The sequence below is a fragment of the Stegastes partitus genome, unplaced genomic scaffold (genome assembly GCF_000690725.1).
Source record: "Stegastes partitus isolate 25-593 unplaced genomic scaffold, Stegastes_partitus-1.0.2 Scaffold764, whole genome shotgun sequence".
NCBI classification, from domain to species: Eukaryota; Metazoa; Chordata; class Actinopteri; family Pomacentridae; genus Stegastes; species Stegastes partitus.
In genome coordinates this window covers 202,299-228,341 of record NW_007578495.1, presented here as the reverse complement: position 1 = coordinate 228,341, position 26,043 = coordinate 202,299, and the positions used below count along the sequence as shown (strand labels likewise).

The window sequence follows — 26,043 nt, the reverse complement described above, 5'->3', positions numbered from 1 at the left end:
TCCGAAGATCTTTGCTATTAACTCTGAAGTTAAAAGAGAATCATTAAGTTGCACTGATTACATAAGATCTAGTTTAGCTTCCCTGTTTTTTTTACACTGAGAATGCTCTTAAGATGTTAAGAAATTAGGGGGTTCTACATACTGTAGACATTTTACTTCTTGCATTTTTCATTGGCCTTACCTGACTCCTCCCTGCTCCTGGGGTCAGGACACGGCCTGCAGTTCAACCCAGGTTACCTGAAAACTCTCTGAATTTTTGTCACATCACTGTTAGTCACAGCTGAGTTAGTCATAGCTTCACAGTTGCACAGATTAGTGCAGAATTTTTTGTTTATTCAGAATCTGATGAAAGCAAACTGTTTATTTTTGGCATTTAAAAAAAGAGAGATGTTTAGGATAACAATGAAATATCACAGTTTTCAGCTTAGATCAACACAACAAATCATATGACCACGCTCTGACAGAATGCAAAAAATCTAACAGTTCATTTTTTAGCCTTTAGAGCATTAACCTGACAGAAGTCGCATAAAGTCGTTGGATGATTAGTTTCCTGTTATTTGTTGTTGTTGTTGTTTTCTCTGTAATCCAGAAGGAGCTTGAAGCAGAGCTTATGGTTGTTTTGAAGGAGATAGTTAAAGTGTACACAGGGTCGCTTCTCTCTGCTCAAGCAGATGGATGCCTTCCATTGGAGGTGTCTTTGTGTATGTTCTCATGTCAAACTTGGCAACCCTGGGGCAGATCCAGCATATGCTATTGGGTGATATTTCATCTGAAACCTTGAAACACATCAGGACCCTCGAGGAGGAGCTACAAAATGTAGATAAGGCAAAGAACATCTGGACTACCTAGTTTATCTTCCTTGGTTAGAAGTAGTTAGCTATACAGTGCCATTCTGTGTTGGTCTTACTTAGAGAAAAGAGTCTAAAGCTATTTATGCAAAGTGTAAAGTTAGTATGACTCATCATCAGAACATCCACTGTTAATAAGCATTTTTTAAAAATACCATAACCGTCCATAAAAGGCTTTATCTTTACTTGTAGCTGCATGTGTCCAGCTAAAACATTCAAAACTCGCAGTGGGGGGAGGGTTTTACTTCACTTCCACATTTTTTCCTTTTCATTCATGTAATATTAAGAGTTCAGAGGACTCATTGTGACATTTTCACAGGAGAAAATGACTGACACAGGCGCTTGCTAAAGACATGTGAACTCATCTGAGACCGCTGCTTGCTTGCTTGTTTGGTTGGCAGACAGGTACAGTGTAGTCAGCAAATGTCCTCAGAGGTCACGGATGCAGATATAAAGTAGACAGGTGATTACGTCCTTTATTTGCTGTCCTCACGTATCAAGTTAATCCCTGTTGCGTCCCGCTGATCGTGGCAGCCGGCCACACATGCTTCTGTAAGAGGCTTGTATCAAAGTAAAGCAGATGCCAGCCGGATAGATGACACTGCAAATCTGATCGGTGTTATGAGGAGGCTTGAGAGGTAAAGTGAGCTGACTTTTTAAAGCGCTCCCTAAGATTTAAAGCATCTATACCGCAGTCTGGATCCAAAGCAGCAGATGTACTGTGGTTGAGTTTAATCGGTCAGTCGGGGGAACTCTGTCTGTTTCTGAACTCTCAAAAAAAAAAAAAAAAGAAAATGTCAATGTTGAAAATTTGAGTTTTCATTTATTTGAACATATAACACTTTATACAGAGTTGAAAGATATATGTTTTTACAGTATAATACATGATTCAAGTAGTACGTGAATATGATTCCATACTTGCATAATATATACGGGAAATATAAAACCACTTTACCATTTGTCATGGTGTTGGAACTGGTGGAGGGGGGGATTCTTGTGAATGTTCCTAAATTCACTCACTCATACGCACATTCCTCACATTCAGATGATCCATCACAGCAAGAAAAAAAGTTTACAAGTGATACTGCATAGAGGCTAAATCCAAACAGGAGTCTGGGGAAGTAAATTGTGCTGGATTTTATAAACTACTGTATGTATTGACTAAAGCCACATACAGGAGCTTATATTCACACAATTTATAAATTTCTTTATACATAGCAACACACGATAAAACACACATTTTAACAGTGGGAATTAGCTGGAGTCTGTTTTATGGAAATTTTTATATTCATATGGAAAACAAATATGAAAACATAAAAAAGTGGTTGGGTTAAATATGATTTTTAACCCGTTGTGAGTGTATAACTGATATTCTCGTGGCTATCTAGACAGGAAACTTAGATCCAGGTAGCTAAAAAAAAAAAAGTTATATAAGCCTATATTTAAAATGAAAAAGAAACACAAATGCAGATTTATACCTGAGTAAAACTGAATGTTTCCATGACCAAGTTTTCCTTCCATTGTTAGCAAACTGATTGTAAAAAAAAAAAAATCATCTAAAAGTGTTTTAAACAGGACACCGTCTTTTGCATACTTTCCGTGTTGTTTTTAGGTTTGCACTGGAACATTTTGACTGAAATTCCTACAACTTCTGCACTTGTAGAGATAAAAAGCAAAAGAAGGTGTACCTTTCTCCATTTATTTCTCCAAAACTGATCAAAACTTTTGCCCACATTTCGTTCTACTTCATAGATTTGACAGAGAAAGCAGGAAACATGAATGATCAACTTGCACCACTGCATTAAAAAAAAAAAAACATGAACTGATCATTACTGGGTCATATTTGATGTCTTTTTCTGCCTAGAGACCAACGTTTCTAAAATAAGATGCTGTTTTTCTGAACATTTGGAGCACTAAAAGCTATCAGACTGTTTGATTCTCTGTGTATATGAGGGCAGTCTGGCAGTTCAGCAGCAACAACTGATGAGCACGAGATGGACAACGTGGACACTGACTGCAGCAAGGCCTTAAGTGGGTCCCTAAATCTGCTTCACCTGTTTTTATTTGCAGTTTGGGAACAACACCAAATGAAACCCCCCCTCCCAAAAAAAACAAACAAGAAACATACACATTTCTCGAAATCAGAGAGAAGATGCAATTATAGCAAAGGGTGTTTCTGAATTACGGATACATCTTTATTGTATTATTGTGGCAACCTCTTTAGAATATTTGCATTACTTTTAATTAAACATCTTTATTTCCCTTTTTGATAAATTTACATAATATTTGAATGGAAACACGACCACAGAAGGATGCTAGTGATGTAAAATCGCATGTTTTTCCTGCTCAGCATTGTTTTGCTAGCTGATAAAAAATGGAAATAACACAATAACGTGTCATTTCTTACAGTACGTCAGTTGTTTTACACCAAAACATTACAGGAGAAACTCAGTGATACCTGTCGATACCAAACTGTCCTTTTTAGAAACACATAATTTGAAAAAAAAAACAAAAAACCTTTAAGTTTTAGCAAGTAAAATACAACAGAGAACACTAATCTTTAGTCCACCGCTTGTTGTCCAAGCTGCATCATCAGGAGACTGAAGTAACCCGCTCTAAAGTGGTGCATGTAAAGGCAGCCAGAACAGAAAAAGTCATGTTCTCAAGCTTATTGTGTGAAAAACCCCCAAATGAGCATTATATAAAGATATAAGCGAACCTGTTTAACCAGCTTAATACTACATATTTAGCATTAAATGCATCCTATTACAGATATTTATGAATGGGAGTTACAGCATCATTACAATTTGTGCCAAATATGACCTCAGATGTTAAACTGTATTTGAAAACACACTCAGATTATTAACACTGAATATTTCTCTTTTCATGCCTGTGGTGGAATGGACACGGTTTAAAATCTAAACACCTACAAAGCAGCTATCACACTTATGTGTCGTCTCAGCCCTTTCTTTTTTTTTTTCCTGTGACATGATTTCTTTGATCTCTCCAGAGCTCCGCTGGCGTTCGAAACAAAAAAAAATAAAATAAAATTAGTCTCTTTGAGCCCGTTATATTCAGTTTATCTGCTTGTCTTGGCTGCTTCCATGAGTGGTGGAGGGTCTTCTTAAACGACCGCACGGTCCCTCAGTTGAAAAAGCCCCAAAGCAAACAAAGAAATAATATCTTTTGATTGATATTTCCATCCCGGATTTCCATTCACTGTCCATCAGCAGGTTTCAACCAATAGTGGCAAATGAATGTAGTCACATGGTACAACGAGAGTCTTTCTCATGAGGTGGCATAAAGTCTGTGAAATAGGCTCGAATCTGCAAGGCTGATTTACTTCATGGCCTCTGTCTAACTGACATCAACAACTTGTGTGTGTGTGTGTGTGTGTGTGTGTGTGGTGTGTATTTGTACGTCTGTGTGCGCAGTCCTCTATGGTGTGTATGTGAGACAGATATGAGAAAGTTTGTGCCACGTTTTGCACTCCTATAAGAAATCATGGTTGACACGAGCACAGTTGTGTTTCGCTTCCGTCTGTCAGCGAGGATTCATCAGACGGTGACGGGACAGACGATGATTTTGTCCTCCAGCATGACGCTGACGATGAGGAAGACGAAGTAGAGCAGGAACATGAGGAAGCCCAAGAACTTGCTCATTCTCCACTTGCAAGCCGCGATGGAGATGATGACGAAGAGGAGCATGAGGAAGAGCAGGACGATGGCGCAGAACAGGCCGTTGCTGCTCACCTCCACCGGCTTGAAGTCGTTGATGATGTTGTAGATGAGCCAGGGGAACGGCAGACTGGAGGGTAGAGGAGGGGAATGTTATTGTCATTTTAAAAAAAAAACAGATGGATATGACAGTGTGTGTGTTTGTTAGTGGACTCACCCCACGGTGATGTCAAAGATGTTGGAGCCCACCGAGCTGGACACGGCCATGTCACCGAGGCCTTTTCGTGCTACGATCACACTGGTGATGAGGTCAGGGATTGAAGTTCCAGCTGCTAATATGGTCAAACCCATGATCTCCTCTGTGATCCAGAAAGTCTCTCCAACCTGGGATGATGAAAAGGCAAAATTCAGAAAGTTAGAAAAGCAGGAAACAAAACATCATCATCTCGCTGTCTAGTTGCCCGTTTTGCTTGCACAGTTTTTTTTTTGTCTTAGACTTTTTCCAGCATCAAAGGTGTGATTCATTCATCTACTGTTACTTTACAGTAAATGGAGTTCAGTGAGGTGGTGGAGCCTCACAGAAAGAGGATGCAGATCATTTATGTGGCAAGTTATCGCCAATATTCGTCTTGTTTTATAAATAATATTTCCTTGTTTGGAGGGTATTTTTGTACTTATGGCAGCCCAAATAGCACAAGCGGCATTGAAGGAAAGATGAAAGGATGAAACTCCTACAAGTTTTTTGTCTAAATTTGTCATGCTGTCATTGTGTCATGTCTTTACTTTAAATGCTACTATTTGTGCTTTAGCCTACAAAGGAGCAAACAACAATTATTATGCAGATTGTTGTTTTAAAAATATGTTTTATTATATTTATGAGATAGTTTGGTGCTGCTACTGCATGAATACTAAAATTTCTTTTTCTCTCTTTTTCTTTTAAAGTTCTCAATGTGAAAAAAAAATCTGTAATTTTATGTAATCTTTCCTTTTTATTTTAATTGGTTTTCTTATTTTAAATAAAATGTTTGATTACTATACATTCAGAAATGTTCCAAAATTTGTCATAATTTCACAAATATTGCCTTTTTATTTAACAGACAAAGCTGTTCATTTCAATAAGATTTTTGTTTTTTAATGACATTATCAGACTTTCAATATATCCAGCATTTCATTCCAACAAGATTGATTGCATGCCTTGAATGCTCTCTAAATCTTGAGGAGTTGAGCAGCCAGCTTCATCAGAGCTCTCCACAAACTAAAAACACATGTGCATTTTCTCCGTGACCTTGTGCTTCAGTCCTGTCTTCGCATTTGCGTTGTTAAGATAGAGCATTACAGGTTGATCTGGCAGCAGATCAAGGCAGATTAGTTGGGATTAGCTGCCATGGTCACACATTCAACACCCTGACGGCTGCTCTCCGATGACAGAGGCCACACAAAGAGCAGCGAGCGCACAACAGAACTTGGTGTAAGTGACAAACAATCAGATTTTGAGGTAGGAGCGTGGGCTGGTTACCTGGTGAGCCCACCACACCATCAGGTAGGAGAAGAAAGCAATCCAACAGATGGAGCCGAGGAAAGTGATGGGGAAGAACCTTTCTGAGGTCTGAAAAAATTAAAAAAAATTGTTTCAGCTCAGCCAAGAACCTTCAAATTGTACATAGAGTATATTGTTCAATGCAGTGTTTTGTGTTTAGAAAGACATAAATCACAATGTTAAGCTTCCATCATGGACAATAACACATGTATGAGTAACTGAATGTACAGAAAAAGCACACTAACAGGGCATATAAGCACAAGAATCAATGCATTTCATAGACAGCGCTGTAATATATTATGAAGCATTATGTTTTTCAGTGCACACGAACATGCTTGAGGATCCTGTACATGCAAATGTGTTTTAATTGTGTGTGCTCACCTCTCTCCTGACGTCAGGCAGCGTGAGCCAAAGAGGAAAGACTATGGGCAAGATAAAGAGGTATGTGAGCCGTTTCCTGGTGGTGTCGGGCCAGGCCAGGCTCAGAGGCTGGTCTTCATCTTCCTCTTCGTCGCCATCCTGAGAAGGAGTTCGTTACTTTGCATTGTGTAGTGCACACACATATAATATGTGGACTTTATGTTCCGAGGTGGAGTTTTCACTATATTTGTGCATCTCTAAAGTGCTGGATTAAGATTTGGAAAGTATATTTTGTGCGCAAGGTCGTACCTCGTCTCCTCCTGCAACACCGTTCATGGGCGGCGTGACTTCTACGGCCACATTCGAACTGTTGGGGATGTTTTTATCAGCTGGGGCTGAAAGGACGCAACAGAGACAGAAGAGTTTGAATGAGTCTTTCACATGAAGAGTGTTAATTTAAAATAGAAATGGTGATCTAATGGCATCTAGAAATAAGGTGAAACTTCCCTACATTTTGAATTTCCCATAGGATGTGTCTAGGGAAGAGCTTTCCTGATATTGTTAAATTTCTGAGCTCATCTTTGCAGGAGCAGCTTCAGCCCTTACAGACAACTCAAACACTGATAAACTATAGATAGATTAACCTACAACTTGCTAAAAATGATTTTATGTAAATTACCAATGTGTCTTGTACTTTTACTACAATCATAACATATAAAAAAGTGCATTTTAGGGAATTAAGTGATTACTTCAGTCTGTTTCTGGAAGATAAGTGTCAGCAGGGCATACGATAAAACTAAAGAAAGCAAATAAAACACACACATATATATATTTATAGTCTTCTCATAATATTAGAAGGATAATTTCAGTTTTACTGCTTTTATGATCTTGATTCTTTTATTTTATAACCTGCCCGTTGTCCATTATTTTTTCTTATCTTATTCTCATCTATTTTTTTTTAACTGATTGCTGACTTGATCATTGATCCATCACTTGATTTATCAGCTGATCATCATAGTTTCACACATCGCTGTTACTCACCTACACCGTTGGCACTGGCACCTTCTTCTTTACACTTCTTCTTGGCCATTTTGTGGAGGATAGACGCCTTCTCTTTGAAACGCCCTAAAAACAAAGGAGACAGACATTTCAAAAAGTCCAACATGTGGCAGGACAACATGTAAAGAACACAAATGTAGTTGGGTGATTATGAAATACTCAGACGTGTGTGTGGAAGGGGGGTTGCATTAGAGGGTGTGCTCACCTTCACCTGAAAGAACCCAGATTGACAAAAATCAGTTTGATAGCCGATAAAAGAACATTGCACATCCCAAACCCTAATCACAACATTCACCAAAACTGATACATTTTATGAAACCAATAACTGCTAATTAATATTTACACAAGTAGATATTAGCTGTGGTGTCACATAGTCTACAAGTGAAGGAATATAATGATGACATCGTCTGTGAGTTACGTGTTGTGTATTATTGTTGTGTAATATTTAAAAATGATTCAGACTTCTTTACTGCATGTGTGCGTTCAGTCGATGTTGTTGCTCACTCGTACCTTCATCACTGAGGGGGTCCAGAGTGTGAATCATGAGCTGGAAGATGCTGTTTCTCATCAGCGAGTTGTGCAGAGAAGCACAGCTGCCTTCCCTCTGCAGTCTGGGTTTAGCCTGAACAAAGTCAGACATGAATCCCAAAATGTTAGTCATGGATGCAGATGCTATGAATATGTACATCTGTATGTTGCTCATCATTTTTATTTATTCATTTATCACCTTATGCTACTTTACTAACTTCCAAGCTGTTGTCAAGTTATGAGAATGTGTTTAAAAATCCTGATAATCAATTCGATTCAAACCATTTGTTGTCAAAGCCTCCTTTTCGGTGCAGCTCAAACCTTTTGAATCTCATTTGGGAAACAGATAGCGCATTGTGCTTGCAGTATACCTTCAGCAACACAAAAACAAGACAAAACACACTCACCGTCAGCTTGTTCTCATCATCTCCAGGTTCATTCACCTTCAGGAAAAAACAGAGAAAGAAATCATAATATACACTGTGTAACTGTGTACTCTATGAATTCTAATACAGATATTATTACATTAGCTTTTACATTTTATTTAATTATTTTCCAGGTTGCCTTTTTCGACATTTACCTTCAAGCTGCATTGCTCACATTATGGGGTGGGGAGGGAATAAGAAAAAGTCATATAATGCAGGTAAGATCCATAACAATGGGCTCCATGGAGGCAGAGCTGTGATGCTTTTGCACTGAGGATGCTTCGAATTCAAGCTAAGAAGTCTGTGTTCAACTGTTTACATTCTGTCAACTTAACGTAACCGCAGTTAAACATTAAAAACGAGCCGCTTGAATTTATAATACAGACTTGTTCTCGGCTATTTTGGCAAGTAAGAGAAATACGATGAATGTGGAAGCAATGAAGGAGCAGGCAGGGAGTGGAGTTACTGGCATGGTTCTGTGCAACGATGACTTTTTTGTTTTAAAAAAAAAAAAATCCAAGTTTTGAATTCTTTTCTGGATCAAGTATACGTTTAAATTCTCCCTGACAGAAAAGAGCGATTAGGAAAGCAATGATCAAGTCATGATACAAACAGGGGAAAAGTGATAAATATTGACCTGTGGTGAGTGGACTTTTTAATGATCCAAAATTATTCTTGTTTTTCTATTTTAGCAAGACCAGCCGGCCAGTTCACTTTAGTTATATAGTAAACCTTCATTTGTTCATGTCCAGTGTGTGTGTGTGTTACATCATCGCCTCCTCCTTCTTTACTCCTCCTCACAGTGGGAAGGAACCAGTGCCAGAAGTTTCAGGCTCTGTTCCAACATGAACACACACACAGACACNAAGATTTAAAGCATCTATACCGCAGTCTGGATCCAAAGCAGCAGATGTACTGTGGTTGAGTTTAATCGGTCAGTCGGGGGAACTCTGTCTGTTTCTGAACTCTCAAAAAAAAAAAAAAAAGAAAATGTCAATGTTGAAAATTTGAGTTTTCATTTATTTGAACATATAACACTTTATACAGAGTTGAAAGATATATGTTTTTACAGTATAATACATGATTCAAGTAGTACGTGAATATGATTCCATACTTGCATAATATATACGGGAAATATAAAACCACTTTACCATTTGTCATGGTGTTGGAACTGGTGGAGGGGGGGATTCTTGTGAATGTTCCTAAATTCACTCACTCATACGCACATTCCTCACATTCAGATGATCCATCACAGCAAGAAAAAAAGTTTACAAGTGATACTGCATAGAGGCTAAATCCAAACAGGAGTCTGGGGAAGTAAATTGTGCTGGATTTTATAAACTACTGTATGTATTGACTAAAGCCACATACAGGAGCTTATATTCACACAATTTATAAATTTCTTTATACATAGCAACACACGATAAAACACACATTTTAACAGTGGGAATTAGCTGGAGTCTGTTTTATGGAAATTTTTATATTCATATGGAAAACAAATATGAAAACATAAAAAAGTGGTTGGGTTAAATATGATTTTTAACCCGTTGTGAGTGTATAACTTGATATTCTCGTGGCTATCTAGACAGGAAACTTAGATCCAGGTAGCTAAAAAAAAAAAAGTTATATAAGCCTATATTTAAAATGAAAAAGAAACACAAATGCAGATTTATACCTGAGTAAAAGTGAATGTTTCCATGACCAAGTTTTCCTTCCATTGTTAGCAAACTGATTGTAAAAAAAAAAAAATCATCTAAAAGTGTTTTAAACAGGACACCGTCTTTTGCATACTTTCCGTGTTGTTTTTAGGTTTGCACTGGAACATTTTGACTGAAATTCCTACAACTTCTGCACTTGTAGAGATAAAAAGCAAAAGAAGGTGTACCTTTCTCCATTTATTTCTCCAAAACTGATCAAAACTTTTGCCCACATTTCGTTCTACTTCATAGATTTGACAGAGAAAGCAGGAAACATGAATGATCAACTTGCACCACTGCATTAAAAAAAAAAAAACATGAACTGATCATTACTGGGTCATATTTGATGTCTTTTTCTGCCTAGAGACCAACGTTTCTAAAATAAGATGCTGTTTTTTCTGAACATTTGGAGCACTAAAAGCTATCAGACTGTTTGATTCTCTGTGTATATGAGGGCAGTCTGGCAGTTCAGCAGCAACAACTGATGAGCACGAGATGGACAACGTGGACACTGACTGCAGCAAGGCCTTAAGTGGGTCCCTAAATCTGCTTCACCTGTTTTTATTTGCAGTTTGGGAACAACACCAAATGAAACCCCCCCTCCCAAAAAAAACAAACAAGAAACATACACATTTCTCGAAATCAGAGAGAAGATGCAATTATAGCAAAGGGTGTTTCTGAATTACGGATACATCTTTATTGTATTATTGCTGCAACCTCTTTAGAATATTTGCATTACTTTTAATTAAACATCTTTATTTCCCTTTTTGATAAATTTACATAATATTTGAATGGAAACACGACCACAGAAGGATGCTAGTGATGTAAAATCGCATGTTTTTCCTGCTCAGCATTGTTTTGCTAGCTGATAAAAAATGGAAATAACACAATAACGTGTCATTTCTTACAGTACGTCAGTTGTTTTACACCAAAACATTACAGGAGAAACTCAGTGATACCTGTCGATACCAAACTGTCCTTTTTAGAAACACATAATTTGAAAAAAAAAACAAAAAACCTTTAAGTTTTAGCAAGTAAAATACAACAGAGAACACTAATCTTTAGTCCACCGCTTGTTGTCCAAGCTGCATCATCAGGAGACTGAAGTAACCCGCTCTAAAGTGGTGCATGTAAAGGCAGCCAGAACAGAAAAAGTCATGTTCTCAAGCTTATTGTGTGAAAAACCCCCAAATGAGCATTATATAAAGATATAAGCGAACCTGTTTAACCAGCTTAATACTACATATTTAGCATTAAATGCATCCTATTACAGATATTTATGAATGGGAGTTACAGCATCATTACAATTTGTGCCAAATATGACCTCAGATGTTAAACTGTATTTGAAAACACACTCAGATTATTAACACTGAATATTTCTCTTTTCATGCCTGTGGTGGAATGGACACGGTTTAAAATCTAAACACCTACAAAGCAGCTATCACACTTATGTGTCGTCTCAGCCCTTTCTTTTTTTTTTTCCTGTGACATGATTTCTTTGATCTCTCCAGAGCTCCGCTGGCGTTCGAAACAAAAAAAAATAAAATAAAATTAGTCTCTTTGAGCCCGTTATATTCAGTTTATCTGCTTGTCTTGGCTGCTTCCATGAGTGGTGGAGGGTCTTCTTAAACGACCGCACGGTCCCTCAGTTGAAAAAGCCCCAAAGCAAACAAAGAAATAATATCTTTTGATTGATATTTCCATCCCGGATTTCCATTCACTGTCCATCAGCAGGTTTCAACCAATAGTGGCAAATGAATGTAGTCACATGGTACAACGAGAGTCTTTCTCATGAGGTGGCATAAAGTCTGTGAAATAGGCTCGAATCTGCAAGGCTGATTTACTTCATGGCCTCTGTCTAACTGACATCAACAACTTGTGTGTGTGTGTGTGTGTGTGTGTGTGTGGTGTGTATTTGTACGTCTGTGTGCGCAGTCCTCTATGGTGTGTATGTGAGACAGATATGAGAAAGTTTGTGCCACGTTTTGCACTCCTATAAGAAATCATGGTTGACACGAGCACAGTTGTGTTTCGCTTCCGTCTGTCAGCGAGGATTCATCAGACGGTGACGGGACAGACGATGATTTTGTCCTCCAGCATGACGCTGACGATGAGGAAGACGAAGTAGAGCAGGAACATGAGGAAGCCCAAGAACTTGCTCATTCTCCACTTGCAAGCCGCGATGGAGATGATGACGAAGAGGAGCATGAGGAAGAGCAGGACGATGGCGCAGAACAGGCCGTTGCTGCTCACCTCCACCGGCTTGAAGTCGTTGATGATGTTGTAGATGAGCCAGGGGAACGGCAGACTGGAGGGTAGAGGAGGGGAATGTTATTGTCATTTTAAAAAAAAAACAGATGGATATGACAGTGTGTGTGTTTGTTAGTGGACTCACCCCACGGTGATGTCAAAGATGTTGGAGCCCACCGAGCTGGACACGGCCATGTCACCGAGGCCTTTTCGTGCTACGATCACACTGGTGATGAGGTCAGGGATTGAAGTTCCAGCTGCTAATATGGTCAAACCCATGATCTCCTCTGTGATCCAGAAAGTCTCTCCAACCTGGGATGATGAAAAGGCAAAATTCAGAAAGTTAGAAAAGCAGGAAACAAAACATCATCATCTCGCTGTCTAGTTGCCCGTTTTGCTTGCACAGTTTTTTTTTTGTCTTAGACTTTTTCCAGCATCAAAGGTGTGATTCATTCATCTACTGTTACTTTACAGTAAATGGAGTTCAGTGAGGTGGTGGAGCCTCACAGAAAGAGGATGCAGATCATTTATGTGGCAAGTTATCGCCAATATTCGTCTTGTTTTATAAATAATATTTCCTTGTTTGGAGGGTATTTTTGTACTTATGGCAGCCCAAATAGCACACGCTGCATTGAAGGAAAGATGAAAGGATGAAACTCCTACAAGTTTTTTGTCTAAATTTGTCATGCTGTCATTGTGTCATGTCTTTACTTTAAATGCTACTATTTGTGCTTTAGCCTACAAAGGAGCAAACAACAATTATTATGCAGATTGTTGTTTTAAAAATATGTTTTATTATATTTATGAGATAGTTTGGTGCTGCTACTGCATGAATACTAAAATTTCTTTTTCTCTCTTTTTCTTTTAAAGTTCTCAATGTGAAAAAAAAATCTGTAATTTTATGTAATCTTTCCTTTTTATTTTAATTGGTTTTCTTATTTTAAATAAAATGTTTGATTACTATACATTCAGAAATGTTCCAAAATTTGTCATAATTTCACAAATATTGCCTTTTTATTTAACAGACAAAGCTGTTCATTTCAATAAGATTTTTGTTTTTTAATGACATTATCAGACTTTCAATATATCCAGCATTTCATTCCAACAAGATTGATTGCATGCCTTGAATGCTCTCTAAATCTTGAGGAGTTGAGCAGCCAGCTTCATCAGAGCTCTCCACAAACTAAAAACACATGTGCATTTTCTCCGTGACCTTGTGCTTCAGTCCTGTCTTCGCATTTGCGTTGTTAAGATAGAGCATTACAGGTTGATCTGGCAGCAGATCAAGGCAGATTAGTTGGGATTAGCTGCCATGGTCACACATTCAACACCCTGACGGCTGCTCTCCGATGACAGAGGCCACACAAAGAGCAGCGAGCGCACAACAGAACTTGGTGTAAGTGACAAACAATCAGATTTTGAGGTAGGAGCGTGGGCTGGTTACCTGGTGAGCCCACCACACCATCAGGTAGGAGAAGAAAGCAATCCAACAGATGGAGCCGAGGAAAGTGATGGGGAAGAACCTTTCTGAGGTCTGAAAAAATTAAAAAAAATTGTTTCAGCTCAGCCAAGAACCTTCAAATTGTACATAGAGTATATTGTTCAATGCAGTGTTTTGTGTTTAGAAAGACATAAATCACAATGTTAAGCTTCCATCATGGACAATAACACATGTATGAGTAACTGAATGTACAGAAAAAGCACACTAACAGGGCATATAAGCACAAGAATCAATGCATTTCATAGACAGCGCTGTAATATATTATGAAGCATTATGTTTTTCAGTGCACACGAACATGCTTGAGGATCCTGTACATGCAAATGTGTTTTAATTGTGTGTGCTCACCTCTCTCCTGACGTCAGGCAGCGTGAGCCAAAGAGGAAAGACTATGGGCAAGATAAAGAGGTATGTGAGCCGTTTCCTGGTGGTGTCGGGCCAGGCCAGGCTCAGAGGCTGGTCTTCATCTTCCTCTTCGTCGCCATCCTGAGAAGGAGTTCGTTACTTTGCATTGTGTAGTGCACACACATATAATATGTGGACTTTATGTTCCGAGGTGGAGTTTTCACTATATTTGTGCATCTCTAAAGTGCTGGATTAAGATTTGGAAAGTATATTTTGTGCGCAAGGTCGTACCTCGTCTCCTCCTGCAACACCGTTCATGGGCGGCGTGACTTCTACGGCCACATTCGAACTGTTGGGGATGTTTTTATCAGCTGGGGCTGAAAGGACGCAACAGAGACAGAAGAGTTTGAATGAGTCTTTCACATGAAGAGTGTTAATTTAAAATAGAAATGGTGATCTAATGGCATCTAGAAATAAGGTGAAACTTCCCTACATTTTGAATTTCCCATAGGATGTGTCTAGGGAAGAGCTTTCCTGATATTGTTAAATTTCTGAGCTCATCTTTGCAGGAGCAGCTTCAGCCCTTACAGACAACTCAAACACTGATAAACTATAGATAGATTAACCTACAACTTGCTAAAAATGATTTTATGTAAATTACCAATGTGTCTTGTACTTTTACTACAATCATAACATATAAAAAAGTGCATTTTAGGGAATTAAGTGATTACTTCAGTCTGTTTCTGGAAGATAAGTGTCAGCAGGGCATACGATAAAACTAAAGAAAGCAAATAAAACACACACATATATATATTTATAGTCTTCTCATAATATTAGAAGGATAATTTCAGTTTTACTGCTTTTATGATCTTGATTCTTTTATTTTATAACCTGCCCGTTGTCCATTATTTTTTCTTATCTTATTCTCATCTATTTTTTTTTAACTGATTGCTGACTTGATCATTGATCCATCACTTGATTTATCAGCTGATCATCATAGTTTCACACATCGCTGTTACTCACCTACACCGTTGGCACTGGCACCTTCTTCTTTACACTTCTTCTTGGCCATTTTGTGGAGGATAGACGCCTTCTCTTTGAAACGCCCTAAAAACAAAGGAGACAGACATTTCAAAAAGTCCAACATGTGGCAGGACAACATGTAAAGAACACAAATGTAGTTAGGTGATTATGAAATACTCAGACGTGTGTGTGGAAGGGGGGTTGCATTAGAGGGTGTGCTCACCTTCACCTGAAAGAACCCAGATTGACAAAAATCAGTTTGATAGCCGATAAAAGAACATTGCACATCCCAAACCCTAATCACAACATTCACCAAAACTGATACATTTTATGAAACCAATAACTGCTAATTAATATTTACACAAGTAGATATTAGCTGTGGTGTCACATAGTCTACAAGTGAAGGAATATAATGATGACATCGTCTGTGAGTTACGTGTTGTGTATTATTGTTGTGTAATATTTAAAAATGATTCAGACTTCTTTACTGCATGTGTGCGTTCAGTCGATGTTGTTGCTCACTCGTACCTTCGTCACTGAGGGGGTCCAGAGTGTGAATCATGAGCTGGAAGATGCTGTTTCTCATCAGCGAGTTGTGCAGAGAAGCACAGCTGCCTTCCCTCTGCAGTCTGGGTTTAGCCTGAACAAAGTCAGACATGAATCCCAAAATGTTAGACATGGATGCAGATGCTATGAATATGTACATCTGTATGTTGCTCATCATTTTTATTTATTCATTTATCACCTTATGCTACTTTACTAACTTCCAAGCTGTTGTCAAGTTATGAGAATGTGTTTAAAAATCCTGATAATCAATTCGATTCAAACCATTTGTTGTCAAAACCTCCTTTTCGGTGCAGCTCAAACCTTTTGAATCTCATTTGGGAAACAGATAGCGCATTGTGCTTGCAGTATACCTTCAGCAACACAAAAACAAGACAAAACACACTCACTGTCAGCTTGTTCTCATCATCTCCAGGTTCATTCACCTTCAGGAAAAAACAGAGAAAGAAATCATAATATACACTGTGTAACTGTGTACTCTATGAATTCTAATACAGATATTATTACATTAGCTTTTACATTTTATTTAATTATTTTCCAGGTTGCCTTTTTCGACATTTACCTTCAAGCTGCATTGCTCACATTATGGGGTGGGGAGGGAATAAGAAAAAGTCATATAATGCAGGTAAGATCCATAACAATGGGCTCCATGGAGGCAGAGCTGTGATGCTTTTGCACTGAGGATGCTTCGAATTCAAGCTAAGAAGTCTGTGTTCAACTGTTTACATTCTGTCAACTTAACGTAACCGCAGTTAAACATTAAAAACGAGCCGCTTGAATTTATAATACAGACTTGTTCTCGGCTATTTTGGCAAGTAAGAGAAATACGATGAATGTGGAAGCAATGAAGGAGCAGGCAGGGAGTGGAGTTACTGGCATGGTTCTGTGCAACGATGACTTTTTTGTTTTAAAAAAAAAAAAATCCAAGTTTTGAATTCTTTTCTGGATCAAGTATACGTATAAATTCTCCCTGACAGAAAAGAGCGATTAGGAAAGCAATGATCAAGTCATGATACAAACAGGGGAAAAGTGATAAATATTGACCTGTGGTGAGTGGACTTTTTAATGATCCAAAATTATTCTTGTTTTTCTATTTTAGCAAGACCAGCCGGCCAGTTCACTTTAGTTATATAGTAAACCTTCATTTGTTCATGTCCAGTGTGTGTGTGTGTTACATCATCGCCTCCTCCTTCTTTACTCCTCCTCACAGTGGGAAGGAACCAGTGCCAGAAGTTTCAGGCTCTGTTCCAACATGAACACACACACAGACACGCTACAACTCACGCTAATCTGCACCATTTCTGCGAAGGATATTTACAACACAACAGTGTCGCCAGAAACCACACATGTTCAGACGGACAGAGACCGTGGTGGTGTTTTGTGAACATTCACAAGCTGGTGTCGTGGATCTGGAGATCATGGGACATTTTGTGGGGTAGATGCTGATGTATTCTTCCCAGTATAGACCACAAGATTAGAAATATTTTGCAAATTGGATTGAAGCAATTTTCACAAATAGGCACAATTTTATATAATGAAATCTGATGGGTCATTTTATTTAGGTATTATTATTTTTTCATCAAAACACGATTTACTCAGCTCTGATACGCCACATGTCATGCCATTAATCGAGCTACTAAGTTTTGCTTTCCACCACACCGGGAGCAAACATACTATGATGTTTTGGGCAGATTAGGTCTTAAAAAAGAAACTGCAACAGGAGGCCTGAGTTTACACCAGGAAGTCTGGCAAGAAAAGAGCAAAAACCTACAACACAGGCACAACACATGACAGGGCAGGACTGAAACTTTTTGTTTCTCAGTAAACACAGTTTTTGCATTTGATAATGTTGCAGTAATTAACTGCTTGAATTCACATTTCAAACCTAGTCCACTAGACAGCCACTTTTGATTCATTGTGACTAATATTTGCAGGTTGCAAATGTTTAAGGAAGATGTTTTTCAAAAGTGTAAAATTAAATTCCCAACTCATGACATCAATAGAAGGTAATTTTAACCACTTAATACAAAACAGCTGTCCATGCTCTCCTGGTGTATAGGTTTGTATTAATATCGACAACCCTGGTTTCTCAAAATAAACTGACTTAGAGAGACAGAGAGCAAGTTCCTATTTAGAGAATGACAGACCTCCTTAGAGCTAAAATGGCCTCTAGGAATAAAGATGATCACACAGTAGCTGTTTGTGTACAGTTAATTAAATGATGAATGTGGAGGAATATTGTACATTTTCTCTAATATATAATTGAAATTGAAGCTTTTATCATGAAATCTCAAACTGTATTTAACCTCAGTAAGTAGCTGCACCTACACTATTGTGTCTGAGGTATATTTTTTGTTTGTGTGCCTCATTTTTTCCCCTAAGTAGTGCCAAACTTAGAGAGCTGCCTCACACTGATAACTATGACACTATGAGGTAACTATTCCTGTTCTTTTTTAACACTTCCTTATATCATAAAGCATCCTATAAACACAGTCACGAGAACACAGCAGCATCTGAGTGCACAAACAACTGCGAGCAGAGACGGTTTTGTTGTTGACACGTTTTCATGATGGAAGCCTCAGAGTTTGAGCAGATAATCCCTTTAGCTTGCATCTGACAAGACACCTGCTGCTGTTATGGCAGAGAAACCGAGGGAGGGGGTTTGTCTTTTTTGCTTTTTAAGGACACAGCTCCTACTGACTTGTAACATTTGCGTCCAAAGCAGATATTAAACTATAGTGGTCTCAGTCACTGCTTTCATCAAGCTGTAAGTCACAGTGAGATTCATCTGCTTCTGCATCAACCTGAAACAAATGACAACATTTCAGAAATATATGACCAATACTGAAATATTTACTCTGAGATGGAAATATTTCATGTACCACAGGGACACCTCTTTGCATTGTCCCTGTGGTTACATTTTTGACTTATAATTAGTTCCCACAATTCATCAGAGCTGCTTGAGGTCTAAAGACATTTAACCTGCTACAGAATCTGCTGAAGCTAAAACTGGTATTTAATAGCGGTTCTCTGAGAGAAATAAAAGGTTCTGTTTATTTTTTCCTTCTTTTAATAAATGTATGATTTGAGACACTTCTTTGACTTATGAAGGCTTTTGACAGTTTAAACCAAACAGTCCTGTCATCAAGCCACAACGCTGCCTGTTTATATTTGCATTTTGCATGACATACGGTAAAATTCTTAGAAATGCACCTATGTTGTTTCTTTTCCTTTTATTTCCAACTATCCTGATCTACAGGTTGAAGTATCTGTCGGTCCTCTGATGGACCTTTCAGTGGGTTACATTCATAGCGAAACCTTTCAAAACCTAATCCAACCTTTTCTCTGTACTGTCTGCAAGCTGGAAGAACTGATTCAAAAACCTGTTATAAAACGATGACATTAAGGATTCTTATCTCCCCTCTTTGTGTAGAATCAATGTGGCCTTTGTCTATTATGACATTATTATTATTCTTTGATTTACTCTGTCATGTTCTGTTTGGGCATGTGAATTGTGTCTGATTAGCATTTCTGTATTGTAAAAAAAAAAAATACAAGGAAAACAAAAGATGGGTACATTTGAGATCAACAGGAGGATAATTTTGCTTGTACTGCACCAACTATTTAGTTTAATGTTTAGGACAACAGCAGCGTGTTTGCAGGACCCCTACAGTTAAAAAATAATCAGGATATCAGTCGGTCATATGGGAGAGATTCACTGAGATGTTAGGTAGGTTTAAAAAAAAAACCTGATATTATCTGAGGTTAAATAATGTAACACACAAATAAATAAATACATTGGTTATACATTTATTTTTCGTTTTTCTCTCTCTCTCTCTCTCATTATATGTTCTACTGCTTTATTGCCGTGAGATGAAATGATATGAGTAAAGTGTCGAATGTTATGCCTAATTATGATTTGGCAATTCCATTTTGCCATTTAAAAAGACATATAACTAATCTACTATTACTGGATTAGCCACACTTTAAGAGAACTGTTAATTGTGTTGTAAGAATTAGGAATTGTATGTAATTTGTTACTATATCTAATTTGCTAGTTATAAATACAATATTTGCATGCATACAAAGGTTTTTGCACTGTTCACATACATCACGGTTTATGTGTTGTTACTCTTAGATATCCACATTTTATGTATTTTTATTGTTTTGTAGCGAATTAATACGTTCAGCTCGTTTTGCATCTCTTTTCACTGATTGTAAAAATACGACAATCAGAGTTGTGCAAAGCATTTTTAACAGTAATGAACATTGTGATACTCCTTTGAGATAGAGTTTCTCCATGTCACTGGGCCACTTCCTGGCCTTAACAGCTGCAAAATGTGAAGCAAAAGTTTTAACAGATTATAAACTGAAACTTTCGGACCTTCTCGAATGACATTTATGCAAACTGTAGCAAACAGTTGTACAAGCAGCTCATGAGCTGTTGTTTGTATGACATAAAGCTGTTTAGATGTGCTTAGATGAAGACAGAAGCTTTGCTAAACTATTTGTTCACGTTGTCCTGAGCTGCTGTTCCAGTCCAGTGGTCTCATCCCCTCCAGACGGCAAGATATAGACGCTTGGAGGAGTGCCAAGATGCAGAATGTTGACTCGCAGCCAGCAGCTTTACACCAGACTTCTTCTTCATCCTAATTATTATCATGTCACCGAGACACAAAAACATGAACGCATCCTTGTTTCCTCCCTCTCTTCCTCTCTCTCTCTCTCTCTCTCTCTCTCTCTCTCTCTCTCTGTGTCTCTGCTGTCCACCTGACTGTCCTGGCTGTGGGACTTAGCCAGAATTAATCAGCAGAGATCGTCGCTTTTAGAATTTTCAAGCCTGCGTGTGAAGTCAAACAGCAAACCTCACAGGTCACAGTGGTGTCAAGGAACTCTCATTCACTTTTATCTGTCAGCATATACACATTACCGTTTTTGTTGTTGTCAAATTTAAAACTGTAATCGTGCACAGCTACACTGCTGCTCATTTCAGCTACACTTTCCTAAAGGGCCGCATTGTCACTGGTAAAGTGGCTGGCTCAAAACTTCAGTTGCAGAAATGCATAAAATGAAATGTATCTGCACTCTTGGTCATTCATTTAAAAAAAAAAAACACTTGCTTGTAGATTTACTAATAGCATGATAAGACTTCTAAATGAAACCTACTTTTCTGTTCAGGCACTGATGCCAAGACATCTTCTGTTCAACACTGCTGCATTGTGATTGAGCACAGAAATGGATGCTTGCATGAAGAGTTTGAATATTTCTGAAACTGAGTGACAGTGAGGTCGGCTGTGTGTTTGCTGTCGTCACTGCAGGTAAGCAGTTGATAAGGGGATCAGAGAGGATTGGCGTCTTTTGGTGCCATCATCGAGCAAACTTGCAGATATTCTAGTTGTCTTCCTGCTTTGAAACAGTAGGCGACGTATGTGCCGTGCAAACCTGCCTGCAGCATCCGAAATAATGCACAAAACTGAAAACGCACCGTGTTATGAGCGTGACTGCGGGCTGAGAAAGGAGCATGCAGCTTTTCTTTCTTTCTCTCTCAGTGACCTGCTGATTCCTGCTCCCCCAGAGAGCATCCGACTATTATTAGCGGCTCTAATGGGATTGGAGGGCATTAACCCGGGGGATTATTTAGCAGCTACCGACACATGAGGGCAAGGCAGCTGGACATCAAGTGCCGGGTACGACAGAAAGAGAAAAGCTGTTCTTGGGCTGAAGCGAGGCAGCCTGAAGAACAGCTGATTCCCAGAAGGACACAAATGTCAAGCAGACAGAGCTTCTGTAACAACACCGACACCAACAAAGGTGGACAAGCACAAAAATAGAGACGCACAGGAAATAACACATTTGAGATGAAACTGTGTGTTGAAAAAAGTGAAATAAAATTGATTTGAAATTCTTTATCTCATGACTGCCAACATCCCTAAATAAAATAAAGTAAGGAATAAAGAGCGACTTTTTTGGTGATAATGAGCTCATCTGTTGCCTGAAACGTGAGACCTGTTAAAAAATAGAAAGCTCTTTTTGAGTGTTTTCTACAGCTGGTAACTATTGCATCCTAACAGTTTTTATATATTTTTTTAAAGAGCACAATTTGACTTTGTTGGTCTGCTCATGTGCAACTCTATATTTACATTGTACAGGTCCCTAAAAATGGATGACAGGTGATTGTAGAGAGCAACAGACTAGACTCAAAGTGCACACAAAAACACTATATGCAAACAGTGGAGACAAATTTAAAAAATAAAACTGTTTCCTTGTATGTCGGTGCATGTGTTGAAGTCTGGTAGATGTCTTCTTAGATTTCACTGTATTTGTATAAAAACAGCACCAGTCATCATAACGAACACTTCAAGCTGACCTCAGAATTAAACTTCACCGTCGTCTCGTCCCGCCTGGCATGAAGTGATTGGTTAAGTGATTGTAAAGTGACTGGTAAGTGTCTTGTGATTAAGCGAGCATCCTGTCAGCATGACTCACAGAGAGAAAAAAAACATTCATCTCTCTGCTGGTTGGACTTTTATTTAGTGACCAGATGCAGACAGGTTTTATGAGACCTGTGCATGTTGGGAGGAATAATAACAGATGTTCTGAAATGACGCTTTTTAAGAAACTGAGGAAACGACACTCAGAGCTTCCCTCAGCTGCTGCACATTTGGTGCAAAGTTGCTGAAGACTACAGAAATTCATGGACTATTTGTACTGTTCCTTCTCTCATCCTTACTTCAGTTTGATTTCTATCCCACAATATCCTCTAATAAATTAGCAATGTTGGGAAAATTGTTTTCAAGAGCATCATAACATCAGAGTTCACCGTAGATAATTAATAATTTAAAGGTTAACTAATCATTAAATAAATATCTTAGCATAGCAACCATCGTGGAACTACCCACAAACCACTTTGAAAGGACTTTGAGGAATAGAATTTAAAACAAAAAAGTAAAACTAAATGCAGCATCGTATTCTGCATCCTTGGGGAGCTCAGAATAAATGCAGAACATTTAAAATGTGCAAATTTGCATTGTCCTGTTCTATGGTAGTCTGGCTAAAGTGCAGTTTCTATGAGACATGTGCTACAGTGCGTTGCTAATATGTAGTAAATTTTTACAGCCATGTGTCCCTGTTATAGGTTTGGACCACACATTGGGCCGACGTGACTCTCTGACAAATGTTCAGTAGTTTCAAACAGCTATCTGTGATGAATGTGATCACAAACAAATGCATAACATTCATTTATGCTGTACCTTATCACTGAACACCATATGGGAAAAATTCATCAATATCCTGTTATGAAAATCCTAATTTGTGTATTTAAATGCATTGGGAAAGAGTCCTTACTGCAACTTTCCTCAGTATAGTAACATTAAATATCTTCAGAGTTTTCATCCAATTGAAGTTGGGACATTGGTCAACTCTCTTACATCATTCCTATTCTGGACTTCTTGCTGGACGCTGGTCCGAACTCGGTTGCTATAAGTAGCGACTGAAGACAAGGCCTGTTCATAGACTTAGTCAGCATGAAGAGATGCAGTCTGGCTCAGTGTCTGGTGCTGTCCGAGCTGCACAGATGGCAGGTTAAGGTAAATCTTTTATATCCTTGGAAAGTGAAATTCAGGACCGCTAGGCTGCCTGACGGAATACAGTCTGCTCAGCACTTAGGTGTGCTTTAAACTGTCTCTGCTTCTCGTGAAACACCTGCTCAGATTCCCAGAACAGGAGCGTTGCTATTCTGGGAAAGCGTAGCTGTTGTTGGCTATCATTGTGATCTCATTCAATGTGAAAAACAAACGGTTTATCTCACATCAGCCAAGAGACACTGACAAAACAGTCACGTTTTCTTCTGAGAAATGCTATGAACTCACTTCAGAAACTGCTCTGCTGAAACAACCAATCACACGTCTAATTGAGTTTGTCATCAGGGATGCATTGAGGAAAACCTGAGAAAATGTATCTTCACACTGTGTACTTTTTTAAATCTAATACAGTGACTGTCCTTGCTCTCTATTCCTTTAGATGGAGATGGACTGAAGGGTGGATCTAAGAATGAAGATGGTAAGGTAAATGTAAGAGTGAATGGATGAATGTCAGGATTTATCCGCACACAACAATGGTCTATGCCAGCTGCAGCTGTTGGCACCGAACTTGCCCTAAAACAAGAGTGGTGTTAAGCAGAAAATGGCTAACTGGAAAGTTGGGGGGATACATCAAAGGATGGATGGATGGGGGCTGTTTGGGTTAGTGGATGAGCTGTGGTTGAATCGATGTGCTATGGATGGATGGATGGATGGATGGATGGATGGATGGATGGATGGATGGATGGATGGACGGATGGATGGATGGATGGGCGGATGGATGGATGGACGGATGGATGGATGGATGGATGGATGGAAGGATGGATGGATGGACGGATGGATGGACGGATGGACGGATGGACGGATGGATGGATGGATGGATGGATGGATGGGTGGGTGGATGGGTTCAGGCTCACCTTTGGTGCATTTTCAAGCCCATCCACCTGGTTGCCGCCCAGCGTGCTCTTGATGACATATTCAACTTTGGCATTGAACTTCATGAATGTCACATAGCAGGTGTAGCACATAAGCAGACTGATACTTTCTCCCAACGTGATTTGATTATCCAGAAAGAAATAGATGAGCATGAGCAAGCCGATGATATAGAATGAGACGTCTCTGAACAGAGGCCACCAGGTGAGGTTCAGCACCTCTTTGGAGAACAGGGCGCACATCCCGATCACAAACAGGATGTTGAAGACAGCCGATCCCACGATGGTACCAATACCCACGTTGCTGTGGGAGACAAAGACTCCTATGACAGAGGTAAAGAGCTCTGGGGCCGAGCCTCCTGCTGCCATGAAGGTGGCTCCTGCTACATCATCAGAGATCTCCAGCTTCTCTGTGATGACAGTGAGCGCAGGGACAAAGAACTCATCACACACGATGGCTAAGGCTATGAACATGTACAACATGCCAAACATATGAAACGACACAAAGCCCTGGCGTCTCTCATCCACGCTGAAGTAGTCCGTTGGATAGTCCCCATGATTCATCTCTAGCACAGAAGTTGATTCCATGGACTGTGGTGTGTCCTGATGTGCGGCTGAGAGGTTGCGGTGCTGCAGGAGAGTTCTTTGGGGCAACGCCGCCCCTGCTGAGCCCTCGTCGGCCGATTCCCGCTCGGTGTCCACTGTTGTGACCAGTGAAAAGGCACTCCATGAACAGACTGTGCAGACAGCTACCAGGCTGATGACGAAGCCCAGAATCCTACCGGGCCGCAGCTTTCTCTTGACGCACTGGTAGTGGTGTCTGGTGCTGCTGCTGTGAGGGCCCAGAAGAGGAGCAGAGCTGGAGTATGCTAACATGTCTTGACTTCTTATGGGTAGCAGGAAATCCATGGTGTTTGGCGCAGAGTGGAAGTGTCTGGAATCCCCCCCAAAGTTGGGTTGGTGGTGCTGGTGGCTACGAGGGTGGGGGTTTGACAGGCCGCGGTGGTTCACCGATTTGTTTGTTGCATGCTGCTCCCAGGTTTAAGCACAATGGAAGCCCTGCAGTCTAATTCCAGGATCCAGCCCATTCAAAGGCTTCCTCATATTACTCACTACAAGACAGACAGAGAGAACAGTGATATGAGTTAGAATGCAAGAGTGTAGATTAACAGTAAAAACGTATTATGCAGAAAATGTTCAGTGTATAATTTTTTCAGATATATTCCAGCACCTTACAGCCTTGCCTTGTTTGTAGTGATGTAAAGCAACTAAACACCTTTAATCGAGTACTTTAATCCAGTGCAATCTTGAGAAACTTGCACTTCACTTTTCCACTTTCAGCTACTTTCTAACTTTTCCTATCATGTCATAAAATAAAAACCCTCATTCAGTTCAGCTTCAGAAACAAAAACAAAATTAACATAGGCAAAGACATAGACGTTACTAAGCTAAAGGCCTGCAGGTGCACTGTAAATTCTTACTAATGGCTTATGATGGGGCAGCATGATAAGAGGTCGGGATCACGTGGGGTCAAATGTCCTGAGCAGTGAGTTCCGGGTTTGATTCCCATCCAGCTGAACCCTCCTGCTCACCTTCCGCACATTTACTGTCTATCTAATACAGGCAGAAATGACTTTGCTCACATAAAAATCTTCTCTTTTTTTTTTTTTTAAAGTAATGGCTCCTTATTAAAATTCTGTGTTTTCAGAATTTTACTTTGAAT

At 39.2% G+C, this 26,043-nt stretch overlaps 1 protein-coding gene across 1 annotated transcript; it reads right to left on the bottom strand.

Moving 5' to 3' along the window:
- Window positions 1-4,405: 4,405 nt before the first annotated feature.
- On the bottom strand, window positions 4,406-25,229 carry LOC103364656 (sodium/potassium/calcium exchanger 2-like). Its single transcript, XM_008291830.1, has 17 exons — window positions 24,244-25,229; window positions 16,685-16,694; window positions 15,776-15,887; window positions 15,248-15,331; window positions 14,516-14,601; window positions 14,228-14,365; window positions 13,826-13,915; window positions 12,527-12,693; window positions 12,196-12,439; window positions 8,417-8,506; window positions 7,958-8,103; window positions 7,464-7,549; window positions 6,732-6,817; window positions 6,444-6,581; window positions 6,042-6,131; window positions 4,743-4,909; window positions 4,406-4,655 (listed from the first exon to the last, which is right to left on the bottom strand). The coding sequence occupies exons 1-17, from the start codon at window positions 25,227-25,229 to the stop codon at window positions 4,406-4,408; spliced, it is 2,970 nt and encodes a 989-aa protein (XP_008290052.1).
- Window positions 25,230-26,043: the final 814 nt, after the last annotated feature.

Excerpts from the sequence above, each read along its gene's own strand:
- LOC103364656 (XM_008291830.1), bottom strand. The coding sequence starts at position 25,229 with ATGGATTTCCTGCTACCCATAAGAAGTCAAGACATGTTAGCATACTCC. Across the intron at positions 6,582-6,731 it reads GTGTTGCAGGAGGAGACGAG|GATGGCGACGAAGAGGAAGA; the intron begins GTACGACCTTGC and ends ACTCCTTCTCAG. Across the intron at positions 4,656-4,742 it reads ATCTTTGACATCACCGTGGG|TCTGCCGTTCCCCTGGCTCA; the intron begins GTGAGTCCACTA and ends TCTACCCTCCAG.